We start from the raw sequence: 14,362 nt of genomic DNA, 5'->3' as shown, positions 1-14,362 counted from the left end.
ACTATTCTAATTTTTCTATTTACAATTTTTATTTTGCGTAAATAATCTCAAGAAATATATTTACAATATCAATGAGATTAATTTTATTGGACAGACAGACAGCTGCATTTTAATGCCTAATATAATGTTGCGTACTTGCAGAACAGAGTTAGGGGAAGATGGGAAAGATACACTTTTGGGAACAAAAAGGGGGCCATACTTTAGTATAAAATTTCTCATAGAAAAATATATAAACACTCTTGCGCATTTTGCAGCTCACCGTGCATACGATTACTTTGTAGGTGAGAATTCTGTAGGCGCCAGGATACGGCAGTGCATCTCACGAATGAGAGGAACTGTATATGCAACACATTCATCCCAGCCAGGTGAACGCCAGGCTGCCTCTCGGGTTTCCTTTCGAGCTTGAAGGGATTTGTAGCCTAAAAGAGAGAATTGATTTTTTTTATCCTGTAGGTCTCTCAAAGAATGATTTCGTAAAAGAAAACCTACACCAAATATGGTGAACATTGTAGAGACGACCAATTTGGGAGAAAAATCCAGCAAATGGTTCGTCATTGTTGCGTCGATAGTTGATAGCGCGTGCCCAATTGTTGCCCCATTCGATCATTGTGCCCGGCTTGAGGCGATAAGATCGCATCTCGTAGATGTGTTTGTCATCGGTGCGCAATTGGATTTGTGGCCAATAGCTAAATGCCAGTAAGTATTGCAAATGTCGCGATCTGAGGTAGTTTCCACGCTCCTGCATTAGCCTGAGGTATTCAGGATCGTGCCACAAATTATCTTTTGCCTGATCAATAGCTTCAAAGCCACCGGTGTAGCGCCATAAATGAAGACATTGATCCATATCACCCACTTGCACCGTCCAAGATGCAATGAGGTCGCAAGAAATATCCTTTTTCTCATTTATGAGCTCAACAGTAGTTTTATAGTTGGCCAAGTATTTGGCTATTGAATCCGGGCGAACATTGTGCGTATGAAGTGCATAGATTATTTCTTTGTCGCTCAGCATCCGGCTATGTGGCTCCTTTGTCGGTTCAATTTTTCTCACCAACAATTTGCTGATCCACGATTCACTGCCATCGCGCCACACAGAAGATGTAGTGGACAAGGCACTAAAATAGCGAAAATGAAGGAAAATAAGAAAAAAAAAACTAACAAATATACAATCTCTGTAGAAAGTCACCGTGAAGATGTCACCATAAATGCTTTTGCTCGAGATACTGCCATTTTCTCAACATAAATCCCAATGCAGAGGTTTTTTATGATCACCAGTACAGCGAAAACAATCACAAAAGATAGAGATTACTGGTGGAAAATTGAGAAAATTCAGCTGAGATGTGCACGTAATGTAAAAAATCCTTCCTATGACATTTAAACAATTTTTTCTCCTACAAGCACTTTCCCCCACCACCAGCTGATAACAGGCTCGTGACGTCAGGAGAGAGTTAAACGAGATTTCGATTAAAATGCAACCAATCGCGATGAAAGAAATGTTTAATTACATGATGATTGTCTTAATTACACATAGAAACTTTTTCATATTATTTTGTATGCTTGATTTTTTAATTTTTTGTTTTTTCAAATTCAGTTTTTTTATGTTAACAACTAAATGTAAAATGCATTATAATATCTCCCTAAAAACGTGTAAATGAGTTTGTTCTTCAATGAAAATCAGGACAATTAAATATTTATTAAAATTCAGTGTAAAATACCTAAATGGCGAAAAAATGAATCATAGATTTTGTCACATTCTGTATAAGAATAAGGTAATAGAATCAGATGAATTAGTGAAACACCTCTTGATTTTTTTGTTAATGAAAAATGTTAGAAAAAATATTTTTGTTTTTTTTTTTTATATTACGTGTAGAAAATAAGCACAATCATTATGTAGCATGATTTATCTGATTGTTTCTATCAGTGCAGTGTGTGAGCATGGTGAAAAGGTAAACAAGTTGCAGTGTTTTTCTGGTTTTCCTAAAAAAAAAATCCCCAAATATTCGTGAAAATGCTGCCAAATCCAGCTGCAGCAAAGCCCAAAGATGCTGCCCCTAGGAATGTCTTCTTTGAAAATGATGATATGGATTCAATGGCCAGGCATTTCATTGGGAACATGCAGAGGTTAGAAAAATCAGCGGTAAGCAGCGATGTTTTTAGGATCTCCTTTTAAATCCTTTATATTTCACAGGTATCGTGAAAATGTGGTAATTCCTAAAAATCTTGGTCCAGTGAAGATTCTCACGAACGAGGAGAAAATGATCCAAAATGCCATGGATAGTTGTACATTTAAATCTGTGATGGCATGTGTTATGGGTGAGTATGTGGGAGGATTACCGTGAAAAGAAGCAAAAGGATACTAACGGATGTTTTTTTTTTGTGCAGGATATGGTTTGGGAGCTGCAATTGGTCTCTTTAGTTCTTCAGTGAATCCCAACATTGCTACACCAGGTGTGGAGAAACAGCAGTCTGCACGAGAGATTTTTCGGGAGATGCGCTCTACAACACACGGATATGCAAAGAATTTTGCCCTCATCGGTGCTGTCTTCTCCGCCGTTGAGTGCACTATTGAATCTAGTCGTGGGAAATCCGACTGGCGCAATGGAACATATGCGGGTGCGATAACAGGTGGCCTAATCGGAGTGAGAGGTGAGTTGAAGGAGTGTAGAGCAACTGTGAGAAGGGTTTTCATTTCATGCATTTACTCTCCCTCTGTTTTCTAGCGGGAATCAAGGCAGGAATAATCGGAGCTGCTGGTTTTGCGGCATTCTCCACAGCTATTGATTACTACATGAGGCATCGATAAATATGTAGTATAAAAACTATTGTAGAAATTTGCTTTAGGAATATTTTTAAATTTTATGTAAAACTGTTGAGTTGCGAAGTTGAGAAAATAAGGAGATTTCTCGTCAAGTATCCCAGGGTTTTCTTTTAACATTTACAATAAGTCGTGAGAACTGGAGGAAGGAGTGATAGAGGAGAAACTCACGAAGAGAGAGCGCATTGTAAACTCCGCGCTTGTGTTCAACAGTCAGGCGCAATATTGATTTCCAGAGCCAAAGGAGAGTGTCATAGGCAAGAGTTTGCCGTACATTCAGTATGTGGTGAGAATTGGCCCGATTGCTGGGAACAGCGAGTGGTAAAAAAAAGAGAGCCATTCTGGCAAGAAAAAGGGCGTTTTGTGACGCAAAAAGCCAATCCGAGGGGATTTTTGCAAATCTTCACTAATCATCCATGGTTCAAGACATTTGCGGTTTGTACAGTTTGTATCATCCGTGAGTCTTACTCTGCATTTTGTGTCCACATCAAATGGTCTTCGTGTACGACGGAGTTCAAGAGAAAATTTTTCATCGTCTCTTCCGGCTGGGAAAATTTTCCTTCCACAATCAGCAACATATGAAAGGTGATTTTGTGGTGTATTCTGTGAATTTATCGCACATTGGTGACTGTGGAGGCTGCACGGGGCACCCTGCACCCCAAATAAATTAAACAAAATGGATAAAGTTGCTGGAAAAGTGCTCAACATGTCTGGTCAAACAGGTGCGTATGGCGATGAGAAAATGGTGAAAATGCTAATGGAGATGAGCCCCCTTTCCGCAAAGCTAATTCCACACATTACACCTCCCCGCCCCCTCCGCACTCATGCCAATCACATCCAATATCATCGATTTTCTGTGCTATCAATGCGCCCGAAAAAAATTATACCCACCGTACATTATATGCGAGAAAGAAGAATAATTACACTGGTGGGTGTGGGAAACGACATACTAAATCGTGCCATAGTGGAAGTCATCAATATCCCATCTTCTCACATCTCAAATGATTTATCATTTTTTTTTGCTTTGTATCTTGTGGAATTTCATTGTAGCCGATTCCTCCAATGAGTACAAAGAGCGCCTCATAGCATCTGTGAAGCGAGAATGAATGAATGAATGAATATAGTTTATTATATGCAAGAGATACAGTGATCTATAGTAGCACTATATATTACAATAATTGCAAAAAATTTTACTTATTTTTAGAGGTGAAGCAGGTGATGGAGGAGGCTGTGACCAGAAAGTTTATACATGAAGAATCAGGATCGGTCACTTCATTATGCGCTTCCGTTGAGGCATGTCTTAGCCAAGGGCTACGCAGGCGAGCTTTGGGACTCTTTAAGACATCATCAACTACAGCACTGCTGCACAAGGTCGCCAAGGTATGCACCCAGCAGGAAATTTAATAAAAATTATCTCATTATGTTAATAAAATCCCAAATCATATGCAGCATTGCCCAGAAGCAGCATACATCAGTAAAAAGGTTCTGGATATTGAACATGCTGATCCCAATAAGAGATCCTCATCAAGCGGTGATAGTACCAGCAAACCGCCCATATTGAAGAAGAACAGCAGCAATTCGGTGTCCACAACCACTCCACCGGTCTCAGTTCAGCCAACAGTTAAGTATCTCTGGATCCGCCTTGCGCTGTATGACAAGAAACTCTCCCGGATCATTGACCATCTCGTGACAAATGCTCCACGCTACTATGACCGGGATTCCCTGGTCGCAGATCCAGACTACGGATCAATCTTGAGCTCACTTCTTGTTGGACCATGTGCCCTAGAGTACTCGCGCACAAAGACTGCTGATCATTTCTGGACAGATCCACCGGCAGATGAACTTGTACAGCGTCATCGCATCAGCTCTAGTCATCCCACACCACCATCCTGTCGACGGCCAATTCTCAATTTCAAGCGAAGCCTGCATACAAGCTCCGAAGATGGGAGTAATAGCTCATTCAAGTCAACAGCTTCAGCTACAGTTGCCAAGGACTATGTGGAGTCACTTCATCAAAACTCCAGAGCTACCCTTCTCTATGGGAAAAACAACGTCTTAGTGTTGCCTGTAAGTAAATCCGAGGGATCCTGACCCATTCAACAAACCTAAATTATTTTTTTTTAAATAAATCCATTTATCATACTGCAGAAAGACGTTAAAGATGAACCGATGCCGGGGTATTTGAGTCTTCATCAGACAGCATACTCCCTCACAATTAAATGGACTCCAAATCAGCTCATGAATGGCTACACTGAATCGGAAAATGTAGACAAAAGGTAAGCTTTGCGAAGAAGAGCCTTTTGAAATGTTCTCTGATACATATTGCATATTGCAACCAGCCAGCAGATTATTTGAGATGAAAACGCCTCATTGTCTGTCGACACTTAAATAGAGACAAACGAGGTAAATTGTCGCTTCGCTCCAATTTACCTCGCCCCGCTTCGCGGGGATTTGTTGCGCTTCGCGCAAATTTTAGAGGAAAAAAAATTGTGATGGTTTGATTGAGGCCACTTATAAATCCCGGAGAAAAATTTTGGAAAGAGAAGAAATATCAATTTCATACAACACTTTAGGCGCCAAACTCAAAAATTTGTAAAAACTGCATGAAATCTCTATGGGGGCTACCTGAAGGGGGGCTTTGGGGGGAAAATGAATACGGCCATCTGAAACGGCCTGTTATAAGGGGCCTCTGTACCAAATTTCATCGCGATTGGTCAAACGGTGTGGATTTGTATAGAAAAGTCGGAACGACGATTACCAACAAACAGGCCTTTCTTTATTATATAGATAAAACAGGGTGGATTATAAAATTATCCCCTGTCTCTCTTTATAGCTCTTTCTGGGCTTATGCTCTCAATATCAATGTAGACGACATAGTCTATGTCCACTGCCACCAGGCACGTGGCACAGACACCGGTGGAACTGTAATCCTTGTGGGACAGGATGGAGTTCAGCGTCCTCCAATTCATTTTCCCGAAGGTGGGCACATGGCGTCCTTTTTGAGTTGCCTCGAAACTGGACTTTTGCCACATGGGCAACTGGATCCGCCACTTTGGTCACAGCGTGGCATTGGAAAGGTCTTCCCCCTCCTTGGCCGGGGTCGCCGTCGTCCACTTCCGTCTCTCCTTGAGACAGCTACATCCGGCGAGGAGACACCCATTGACTATGTTTTCCGTGTTGTAAATAAGAGCAACCACGAGGAATTTCGTGAGTATTTTCGACATCCCTGCTCCTGTGCATGCTATCATGTGTCCTGATTGTCCAGACTTGGTGCCTTTGCTACTTTCAGTGGCTACACATTCTATACTGGACTTTGGGCGTACCAGCCCACGTCGGCATCAGCTGAGCAGTTGCAGCACAAACGAGAGCAGTGATTGCTCAAGTAAGAGTATGTCCATTGATTCAGCCAATCCCGCCCCGGAAACAAGTCCCCAGACAAAGAACCAAGCCACCAGTATTGCTCTTGTCTGTTCCACAATGAGGCGTCAGATCATCTCTCGTGCTTTCTATGGATGGTTAGCCTACTGTAGGCATCTATCCACTGTACGTACGCACCTATCTGGGCTTGTTAATGGAAGAATTACTCCAGAAGGTAAGTTTCAAGTGAATAATTTTAGAATTCAATAATTAATGTGATTCATCATAAACCAACAGCAGGGGCTGAGGAAGGTCTCACAAAGAGTGTTTGGGAGGAAATGCATGTGGATGGTGTTGTTGCGGATGATGCAGAAGTGTACCGATTGGTGTACTTTGGTGGTGTTGAGCAGAGTATTCGAAAGGAAGTGTGGCCCTACCTACTTGGGCATTACTCCTTCGGCTCAACTGCCGAAGAGCGAGCAGAACTCGATCAATCCACCCACAATTACTACGAGACCACCATGAGCGAATGGCTGGCTGTGGAGGCAATTGTGAGGCAGAGGGATAAGGAAAAGACGGCACATGCTGTTGCCAAATTAAGCTCAGAAAGTGGGAGTGGGGACAAGACGAAGGGAGTACATCTCGATGGAGAAATGGAAAATGATGTTTTTGAGGAGAATGTCTACTCTGACATTTCCGATGTTGAAGGTTTCGATGACAATGATGGCAATCATATTAAGGATCTCCCAATGGATCCCAAAAATCCAACAATGCAACCCGAGACTGAAAGTGTCCCGGAGGAGGATGGTACAATGCAGGATGATAAGAAAGGGATGACGCTTGAAGTGGGTGCAGAAAGTGCCGGTGGAAGCAACAAGAGCTCACCAACAGCTTCCTCCTATGAGACTGTTGGGGCGGAATTTATTGAGTTTACCGACCCGAGCTTGGCGAAGATGCTTAGCCCAAGTGTGGACAAGGATGAGGAAGAGGATACTGTCTGTGGAGAAACATCGGCACATGTGATAGTAACAAATGCCTCTATTGACGTGGCCAATCTGGCCGAAGTGATGCAGGAAAAAGAAAAAATTGACGATCCAATGTCTCCACTTCAGGAGGAAGTGGCCCAGAATTCTTTGGATGCATTGCAAGAGCCAAAATCTGCATGTGTCTCACCAGCAAGCTCTAATGGAGGAATCTACAGCGTAAGATTTTTTTCTTGTTACTTTCCTTTAAAGCAGTACATTCAAATTATATTGTTTTTTTGCAGAGTGAATTATTGGAATTGTTTGGATTGAACCTCCATCGTATTGAAAAGGATGTGAATAGATGTGATAGAAATTATTACTTCTTTGCCAATGAGAATATTGGAAATTTGGATAAATTGAGGAATGTTATTTGCACGTAAGCAATTTATCTTATCTTAAATTTTATGTTTGAGACGAAATCTGACATGAAGAATTATTAAAAAAAATTTTTTTTTAGATACGTTTGGGAGCATCTTGATGTGGGATACATGCAAGGGATGTGTGATCTCTTGGCACCAATATTGGTCATTTTGGATGATGAATCACTCAGCTATGGGTGCTTCTGTCGCCTTATGGAGAGAATGATTGAGAACTTTCCAAATGGTGATTCAATGGACATGCATTTTGCAAATATGAGGTGAGGGGCAAAAAATTCTTTTCCTATTTGACCATGACATGGCAACATTTTATAATTAAAAAATATTTTTTTTGCTTTTTTTTCAGGTCCCTCATTCAGATTCTCGACTCTGAAATGTACGACCTAATGCATGCTCATGGGGATTACACTCACTTCTATTTCTGCTACCGTTGGTTTTTGCTTGATTTTAAGCGAGAACTCGTGTATGCGGATGTTTTTGCCACTTGGGAGGTAATTTGGGCAGCCAAACACGTGGCATCTGGCCACTTTGTTCTCTTCCTAGCCCTCGCCCTCCTTGAAACCTACAGAGACATCATCATAGTCAACAGTATGGATTTCACGGATGTCATTAAATTCTTTAATGGTGAGCTTTATGACGTAACCCATGCGGAATTTTATATGAAAGTAATAATATTTTCTTTTTTTTTTCCTTTTCTCCTTAGAAATGGCTGAGAGACACAATGCCAATGAAGTACTCAAGCTCGCTAGGAGTTTGGTACTTCAGCTACAGACCATTATTGAAAATTGAATTTTTCATTCCATGCGTGGGGGGTGGTATCCTGTTATGTGGGTGTTAAGAGTGATGGGAGAATATCGATAGCTGACAAGAGTCTTCTTTTAGTGTTTGTATGTACATAATACGATTGAGGGAGAAAATTGATTATATCTCTAAATGTCACTGTTACCTCTAAAAAACATTTTACAAATGAATCGCTTCTACAAGTTTTCCAAAGTTGGAAAGTATCCTTGGGATTTTTTTCCAACTTCAGTGTTATCTCTCTCTTGAAATTTTTATGTGATTGCCGGCACAGCTAAAAAAAAGTTTGTAATATTTTTTAGAGTATTTTTTTAAATTAAAGTTTATATTTATGTTGCAAATATATTATATAATTATAGTATATAGTAAATTGTTGAGAGCACATAGTTATTATTTTTAATTCTTATAGTCTGTTACAACGTTAAAAAAAATAATCAATTTATGTAACATTATAACTGATGTTAATTTAAGGAAGAAATGATCATAGTATTAGCCACTGAAATGAATGCCAATTTCATCGATTATGTAAAAGAAAATTTTCAATTCCTCGAAAAAGAAAGAGAAAACAACTAAACAGGGCTAGAAAACTATTTTCATATCACAAAATTGTGAAAAACAAGTAATCAATTTGGATGAAAAACTTTTAAAATAAATGTTAAAGAAATTTAAAAAAAAAGTATTGAAGAGATCAATTTATTAAAAAGAAAATTATAAAAAAAATATATTGAATCTATCTTTAATAGGTGTTTAGTACAAAAAAAAAGACAGTCGAAGTATATTATACAGAAAAAAAAACATTTATGTAAAATTATAAAAAAAAACAAATACAAGAAATATCCTATTAAAAAAATCACTACAGAAAGACGAAGGTATGAAACATAAGGGGAAGGTTGAAAAAACAAGAATAAAGAAAACTATATGCATCGTCTTTAGGCTGAAAAACAATACAATGGAATGTAGAAAATTAGTAGGAAAAGATGATATATTTGGAAATAAATAAAATGGATAAAAGTAATGCGAGTTTTTATCTAAAGGCGCTACTTTGTATTAATACGGTATGTGGTCCCCTTGATCCGCTTTGTGACCCCATGCCCCGTCAACTGCCTACGTAGTATACTCCCCATGCAAATGACTTGGCATCATTCCTCCACTCCTGAGCATTTTCATTGTTAATAGTCCAGTGTAGAAGTTTCAATTAGCATTTCATTAAATTCACCACATAAGCTAAACGCAATTCAAGGGAAGCATTAAAATCTAAATTCACTCCCATTTGATCTGCTAACACTCACAAGTCGTTGCCGAATTTCCGCGTGTGATTGTACCCAAATAGTCCCTCCTTAAAGCACTTTGTTAAACTTACAATATCCCTATAAGATCAACAATGGCTCTTGTTCTCAAATTCCTGTACACGAACATCAATTACCTCTTTGTCGAGCATGAAGGTGAATAACCATTTCGATTTTCATTTTATTTTTGTGATATCTTTTTTTTTTCTTCTTATCAATGAACGTGAAGTGGAAGTGTGTACACATGACATATGTATATTATGGAAAGGAAATTAAGTGAGATGTAATTTGATTAATTCAGATGCAAGAACGAAGGATTTCCCAATCATTCATAGTCTTCCGCAAGTCATCGCCATCATTGCGAGCTATTTGTATTTTACCAAATCCTGGGGGCCACGTTTCATGGAAAGTCGGAAACCGTACGAGCTAAAAGCTATCCTAATAATATACAACACGTTGCAAGTCCTTGCAAATATTTGGCTAGGACTTTATGTAAGTATATTCAAATTCAAAAGAAAAAGTGTCCGAAAAAATAGTAAAATCACGTGAAAAATTGCACAAATAGTGTAAAAGCCAATAACTAAAATTAAGAAAATTATATCTTGTGATTTAGTTGAGATATCAATTTAATTTCTGTTTTTTTTCTTAATTGCTTCGTAGTTTTCGCAAATAACAGGAAATAGCATGACTTTGTTTTGCAAAAATGCAAAGTATTTGGTCATCACAGTTTTAAATGAAATAGTATCAAAGACCTACATATTATGCTAATTTATAGAAAGAAAAAGGGACATAGATAATACAATGAGTGCTATTGCGTAAATTTTTTCTTTTTTTTAGTATTGCTGTCCTCATGACAGAGCTGAATAAATTTTATAAAATTATATTATAACAATAATAATCTAGGTCAGCTAAATGAAAAAATATTTTTGTTTTTTTTTTTAATTTTTTTTTAATATCTTTAATAGTTTTATTTTTAGTGGATATTTTAATTTTAAAAAATAATAATTCTAAGCTTTATATTCTATTTTTTTTCACAGGCGACTTACCATTCTTACTGGCGAGGAGGATGGAACTTCTTTTGTGAACCAATAAGACAAGATTTCAGCCCTCAAGGATACCGAGTAGCATTTGTAGTTTACTGCTACTATTTGCTTAAGGTTACAGACCTGCTAGATACTGTATTCTTTGTTCTACGAAAGAAGTACAATCAAATAACCTTTCTACACGTGTACCATCATGCAATGATGGTCTTTGGGACGTACATTGCATCAAAGTTTGCTATTGCAGGCCATGCATCGATGCTGGGTATTGTTAATTGCTACGTTCACGCTATTATGTACATGTACTACCTCATATCATCATTCAAGCCAGATATGAAAAAGTCAATTTGGTGGAAGAAACACATCACGCACGTACAAATGGTAAAGATTCTGTTCTTTAGTTTAATTTCAGAGTCTAACATCGGTTTACTTTTAATGTTTTGTAGATCCAGTTTACGTTCCTGATTTTTCACTTTGGTCGACCCTTGGTCATGCAGGACTGTGACTATCCACAAGCTATGTCTGCTATTTGTTTCGTCCAGAATCTCTTTATGCTCGTTCTCTTCTCCGATTTCTACCGTAAAGCATATCTCACGAAGAAAAAAGAAATTTGAAATTTCAAAATAAATATGCCCTACAACAAGCGGTCTCCGTTCTCCCTGATTTCCCTCCAAGAAAAATATTTTTTGTTAAAATGAACTTTTTTTTTAATTTTCACCTGACCCACAAAACATGAAAACGCGTTCCAATTGCAACACACGTAAATGGGAGCTTTCCTCAATCCTCTCCTTCCCTTTTTATTTTCCCAACCACATTTTATGTTTTTTCCATCTCTTTTGCACTACAGCAAAAATATATTCTACCGCTTAACAATTGTCGTCAGGCTGTATTACGAAAAAGAAAAGAACTTTAGCAGAGTGACAAAACATTTATGCAAATTTTTGCGCGCGTCTTTTCTTCTGTTTGCTTTACCCAAACACCTTTGCACACCAAGAATTACCCAGCAATTAAATGTCCAGCCGTCATTCCTTCTTTTTCCAACACCTTACGTGCCTTGTACCTTCCTGTTGAGCCAAAGAAGGTAAGAAAGACCCGACATCATTTATTTATTTCGACTTTTAAATGAAGACTCCTAAACGCATTTGCCTTTCATTTTCTAACTTTGTCCCTCCTTGTGGACACTTTGTGCGTTTTTTGTTATAAATTATAGCGAGGATTTAGCATTATAGGCACTCGGAGTTATTGTCGCGAGTGATATTGGATTAAAAGTTGGAATGTGATTTTCAGTCTTGTACCGATCGCACATAGTGTCGTTTGATTCTGCAGAAAAAAACCCTAAAAATTCTCGTGAAATTTTATCCCGCCAAATATTTATACTTTTTATTCTTTAGCCCACGTGTCCCAAAAATGGCCCTTGTTATCCGATCGGTCTATAATGGATTTAATGCACTCTTCACGGAGCATTCAGGTAAAGAGAGGAATTATTTCTTTGCTGTAAAATTTTAATGTTACTCAATATTACTTGAAACTAACTAAAGTGTTTGTGTATGTGCTTTCTTCAAAAGATCCCAGAGCAGCGCATTATCCTTTTATGGGAGATTATGGACTAGCAAAAATTATTTTGATTATCACCAGCTATGTGTATATTGTGAAGAGATTGGGTCCAAAGCTAATGGAAAATCGTGAACCATTTCAACTGAAAAATACAATGAATGTATTCAATGTAATACAAATAGTTCTAAATATCTACATTGCCGTATTTGTAAGTATTTTTCATGACCTGACCTATAGTCATTACCATGAACTCTGAACTATAATTAGCGAGGTTTTCGTGGAAAAATTACACTTGCGTAAAACTAAAGCACTTTTTTTGCAATTGAAATTGCAATTTTCTCTTTTTTTTATTAACTTTCAGGGAACTTACTACTCCTATTGGCAACCTGACTTTAGTTGGAAATGCCAGCCAATAGATCATACGGTTGTCACCCCGGAAAGACTGCAATTGATCTTTGTTAGCTACGTTTACTTCTTAACTAAAATTCTCGATCTCATGGACACCGTTTTTTTCGTTTTACGGAAAAAATACAACCAAATTACTTTTCTGCACACCTACCATCATGGCGGAATGGTTCTGGGTACATTTATTTTTGCAAAATTCATGGCAGGAAGTCATTCAACCCTCCTGGGTGTCCTCAATGCCTACATTCACATTATCATGTACACATACTACTTCCTTACGGCCTTCAATTCAAATCTCAAGAACTCTATTTGGTGGAAGAAATACATAACACAAATGCAAATGGTAAGATTATATACATCTGGTGTTGATTGGATTTTTATTATACATAATTATTTCAATATGATTACTTACAGGTCCAGTTCCTAATTTTAATTATTCACTTTGCCCATCCACTACTACGAAAATCCGATTGTTCTCACCCAAGAATTCTTTTATTCATCGCAATGATGCAGAATATCTTTATGTTTCTTCTCTTCTTTGATTTCTACATGAAGGCATACCGTAGGAAGAAGATCAAGAACAATGCTGAATAAGATTATTTAATTATTTTTTGTATTATACAGTGAAAATTAAATTATAAGAGTTACAATAGAATTTTACTTTCATTTAAGAAAATCAATCAGTGTGAAAGTTTCCATGATATTTTGGCAATGAGTATGTTGGCGCCAATTTGGCACTGTTTTGGCCCAAAAATCATGTCGAATTCTTGATATATAATACATATCTACATACCTACTATAAGCAGATTCTTTGGTTGCGCAGATGAGGAAAGTGTGTCACTTAGTCAAGTAATATTGAAGGAATTAGAACAAGTATATTTAATATATCTGGATGTTAGCTGTAAGTGTTAAAGTTTAAAAGGTTTCTCAGAAAAAGTAAATAAGATTATAAATAAAATTAATAGTTTTTCTGCTTCAGTTACCGGCAACTCATGTGCACGAAGCTATAAACCCAAAGATGACAAATTCAAGGAGAAAATCAGTCGAAAAGGATTCTTGGCGTGTCAATAATAAAGTCAACTACAAGAAATTCAATGAAGATAACTCGATAGGATTTAATGAGGACCGTAATAGTTCTTTTACAACTTCAAATGAACTCAAAGATTTTAAACCAGTTCTGCAAAAAGGTGAGAAAGTGACTGAGAAGACGAAAATTCTGCAACCCAAAGGAACTCACACAAATGAAGGAGAAAGTGAAATATCTGCATGCCATAATATTGGATATATCTCAGGAAGACTCTTTATTGTGATTCTTGTATTTCTTTTAACGATATTTTTGATAAATTTGGAAAATATTTACAAAAAGTTTAAAGCAGCTAATGAAAATGTTGAAGAGAATAACAATGAAAATGGAAAAGATTAAACATTTTTTCTTGTTTAATATACTACCTATTTACTATTTCTTTGTAACTATAAATGCTTACTGGACTATATTCATAATCAAAATAATAATTAAAAACAATTTTTTTACCTGTTTAATTTTGGCGGAATTTTTGAGAGCGCTTCAAAATCTTTCGTGGCAAACACATGGAACTTTGAATTGTATACATCGTGTGAATGTTCCTCATGCTGCCGATAGATTCGCTAGCTACAAGCGTAAGTTACATCGATTTAGTGTGTTTCGTTATATTTAATTTCACAGCTATTG

General features: G+C 37.5%; 5 protein-coding genes across 7 annotated transcripts; 4 read left to right on the top strand and 1 right to left on the bottom strand.

The window, feature by feature from the left end:
- Positions 1–7: 7 nt before the first annotated feature.
- Positions 8–1,454, bottom strand: LOC129797306 (protein NipSnap). The gene is made up of 3 exons (XM_055839725.1): positions 1,184–1,454; positions 490–1,112; positions 8–419 (listed from the first exon to the last, which is right to left on the bottom strand). Exons 1-3 carry the CDS (start codon positions 1,225–1,227, stop codon positions 271–273), a joined length of 816 nt encoding a protein of 271 aa, XP_055695700.1. The 5' UTR covers positions 1,228–1,454; the 3' UTR covers positions 8–270.
- A 458-nt stretch (positions 1,455–1,912) lies between these two features.
- On the top strand, positions 1,913–2,910 carry LOC129797308 (mitochondrial import inner membrane translocase subunit Tim22). Its single transcript, XM_055839727.1, has 4 exons — positions 1,913–2,118; positions 2,186–2,310; positions 2,380–2,643; positions 2,718–2,910. The coding sequence occupies exons 1-4, from the start codon at positions 2,006–2,008 to the stop codon at positions 2,798–2,800; spliced, it is 585 nt and encodes a 194-aa protein (XP_055695702.1). The 5' UTR covers positions 1,913–2,005; the 3' UTR covers positions 2,801–2,910.
- An 81-nt stretch (positions 2,911–2,991) lies between these two features.
- LOC129797299 (small G protein signaling modulator 2-like) lies at positions 2,992–9,048 on the top strand. 2 transcript variants are annotated; one of them, XM_055839711.1, is made up of 12 exons: positions 2,992–3,397; positions 3,863–3,914; positions 4,018–4,192; positions 4,262–4,879; positions 4,961–5,088; positions 5,646–6,019; positions 6,102–6,404; positions 6,467–7,371; positions 7,437–7,570; positions 7,652–7,831; positions 7,918–8,195; positions 8,275–9,048. In XM_055839711.1, the coding sequence occupies exons 1-12, from the start codon at positions 3,304–3,306 to the stop codon at positions 8,358–8,360; spliced, it is 3,327 nt and encodes a 1,108-aa protein (XP_055695686.1). In that variant the 5' UTR covers positions 2,992–3,303; the 3' UTR covers positions 8,361–9,048. The 2 variants fall into 2 exon arrangements, with proteins under 2 accessions (XP_055695686.1, XP_055695689.1); XM_055839714.1 differs by having other exon boundaries at positions 3,306–3,534; positions 6,078–6,404.
- A 229-nt stretch (positions 9,049–9,277) lies between these two features.
- Positions 9,278–11,394, top strand: LOC129797307 (elongation of very long chain fatty acids protein 7-like). Its single transcript, XM_055839726.1, has 4 exons — positions 9,278–9,811; positions 9,957–10,147; positions 10,693–11,076; positions 11,142–11,394. Exons 1-4 carry the CDS (start codon positions 9,751–9,753, stop codon positions 11,307–11,309), a joined length of 804 nt encoding a protein of 267 aa, XP_055695701.1. The 5' UTR covers positions 9,278–9,750; the 3' UTR covers positions 11,310–11,394.
- Positions 11,395–11,459: 65 nt separating this feature from the next.
- LOC129797304 (elongation of very long chain fatty acids protein AAEL008004-like) lies at positions 11,460–13,306 on the top strand. 2 transcript variants are annotated; one of them, XM_055839721.1, is made up of 5 exons: positions 11,460–11,776; positions 12,087–12,163; positions 12,261–12,457; positions 12,611–12,997; positions 13,069–13,306. In XM_055839721.1, exons 1-5 carry the CDS (start codon positions 11,460–11,462, stop codon positions 13,246–13,248), a joined length of 1,158 nt encoding a protein of 385 aa, XP_055695696.1. In that variant the 3' UTR covers positions 13,249–13,306. The 2 variants fall into 2 exon arrangements, with proteins under 2 accessions (XP_055695696.1, XP_055695698.1); XM_055839723.1 differs by lacking the exon at positions 11,460–11,776 and adding an exon at positions 11,959–11,971.
- The last annotated feature ends 1,056 nt before the right edge of the window (positions 13,307–14,362 follow it).

This window comes from Lutzomyia longipalpis, chromosome 1 (genome assembly GCF_024334085.1).
Source record: "Lutzomyia longipalpis isolate SR_M1_2022 chromosome 1, ASM2433408v1".
NCBI lineage: Eukaryota > Metazoa > Arthropoda > Insecta > Diptera > Psychodidae > Lutzomyia > Lutzomyia longipalpis.
Note: the sequence above shows the minus strand (reverse complement) of the source record. Positions and strands in the feature narration are given on the sequence as shown.